The sequence below is a fragment of the Rhincodon typus genome, chromosome 44, assembly GCF_021869965.1.
Source record: "Rhincodon typus isolate 14 chromosome 44, sRhiTyp1.1, whole genome shotgun sequence".
NCBI classification, from domain to species: Eukaryota; Metazoa; Chordata; class Chondrichthyes; order Orectolobiformes; family Rhincodontidae; genus Rhincodon; species Rhincodon typus.
Genome location: NC_063375.1, coordinates 1,238,343 through 1,240,262, shown reverse-complemented (window position 1 = coordinate 1,240,262; position 1,920 = coordinate 1,238,343). Strand labels below are relative to the sequence as shown.

The following is a 1,920-nucleotide window of genomic DNA, read 5'->3' as shown; positions in this document are numbered from 1 at the left end:
GGGAGGGAGTCGAAGAACAACAAAAGGCAGGAGGTTAAGCCAGGCGGACACAGCCCCGGGAGGGAGGGGGGGAGTGGGGGGGGGGGGTAGGAGGAGGGCAATTGGGGGTTAGAGAGGGAAGGTGAGAGACTGGACTCAGTACATTAAGTCTACACCTCCCCCCCTCAACAAAGACACTGCCAGGACCTGCCCAAGTCTCTGCCCCCGGACTTCCTGACTTTTATTTTGTTTCCAATCCCTCTTCAGGAAAGGGGGCAATTGTGGGGGGGGGGGGGGAGGGGGGGGTGGAGTAGGAGGAGGGCAATTGGGGGTTAAAGAGGGAAGGTGAGAGACTGGAGTCAGTACATTAAGTCTACACCTTCCCCCCCGCCAACAAAGACACTGCCAGGACCTGCCCAAGTCTCTGCCCCCGGACTTCCTGACTTTTATTTTGTTTCCAATCCCTCTTCAGGAAAGGGGGCAAGTGGGGGGTAGGAGGAGGGCAATTGGGGGTTAAAGAGGGAAGGTGAGAGACTGGAGTCTAAACCACCCTCCACTGACACTGCCAGGACCTACCCATGTCTCTGTCCCACTTCCAGACTTTTATTTGTTTCAGATCCCTCAGGCTGGTGCGTCCTGCGTCATGCGCATGCGCAAAACCCATCCGCGTGAGCAACGGCGGTACCGGGTCCCACTTTGAGACGATTTTTTTTTTGCCCCCCCTCTCCCTACCCCACGAGCAGCGGCTTATCCTCCCGCCGGCTCCCGTTCCCGATTCCCACCCCCGACCTCCTCTCACCCGGGCGTTGCGGATATTCATTTTCTCCCCGCTATGTCTCTCACTCTCTCCCTCGCGGACCGTCCTCCGGCCTCCAGCCACCAGGGGATCACCTGACCTATCCCCATTGGTCGAATGATCGGCCCCGCCCCCTTTCTCCCCATGCCGACCAATCGCACATCGGCGTTTTCGGCCATTGGTGCACGCCGTCGGGGCGGGTGCGACCAATCAAACGCTACCTCCGCCCCCTCACCCCCTTGATTGATGGAGGCCGTACCCACTCGCAGACGGTGAGGCTGACCGACAGTTCGGGCTAGCCAATGGGGCGCCGTATGTTGCAGGGAACCAATCCCAAGCGTCCGCCCGCCACTGCGCGCAGATTGTCAGCGCTTCTGACCAATGATCAATGGAATTGGTTGAGTGACGGTGGAACTAGCCAATGGACCGCCGCGAACTGATGGGGAGGCGGTAGCTTCTGACGATACAATCTGGAGCTAAAGGTACCGCCCCCTTCCATGCCGATTGTCGGCGCTTCTGACCAATCACAGGTGGCGATCACGGATTGATGGGCATGACTGACCAATGGAATATCGGGAGATGTTGGGGGCTGAGGCAGTTTCGGACTGGGAACCAATCCCAAGATTCTGCCGCACCCTTCCATTCTGATTGTCAGCGCTTCCGACCAATCACCGACGGACATGGATGATTGATAGCTTGAATTGGCCACTGCAAATTTGTGGGCGGTGACGGGCTGGGACAGGGAACCAATCCCAAATCTCCGCCCCCAAACTGTCATGATTGACAGCACGGCTCCGCCAATTGCTCACTGGTGCTGACGTGGTTGATGGTTGAGCGCGATCAATAGAGCGACGGGGAGGGGGCGGGTTCAGAGCGGAAAACTGAACCGACACTTCTGCCCGCCACTCACCGGAACCGCCTCCAGGCCAATCGGAACGGCGTCAGGCTGTGATCGACAGCACATGACGCCAATGAGAGGGAGGAAAATGTGATTGACGTACCAAATAGACCGGTGAAATTCGCAGACGTCCTCTGGCCTCCTGACAAATCCGCTGGGAGCGTGTACCACTCTATCCCCGCCCCTCCCGCTCTTAAAGGGATCTTCCTGATCCTGGTCCAAATTAGGGAGTAATAGTATCGGAATG

At 58.1% G+C, this 1,920-nt stretch overlaps 1 protein-coding gene across 1 annotated transcript in view; it reads right to left on the bottom strand.

Annotated features, from left to right (window-relative positions):
* naa10 (N-alpha-acetyltransferase 10, NatA catalytic subuni) overlaps nt 1–901 on the bottom strand; it is a 9,843-nt gene extending 8,942 nt beyond the window's left edge. The window contains 1 exon segment of the mRNA XM_048619867.1: nt 779–901. Within this exon segment, the coding sequence (XP_048475824.1) occupies nt 779–799 (21 nt within the window). The 5' untranslated portion in view covers nt 800–901.
* Between the last annotated feature and the right edge of the window lie 1,019 nt (nt 902–1,920).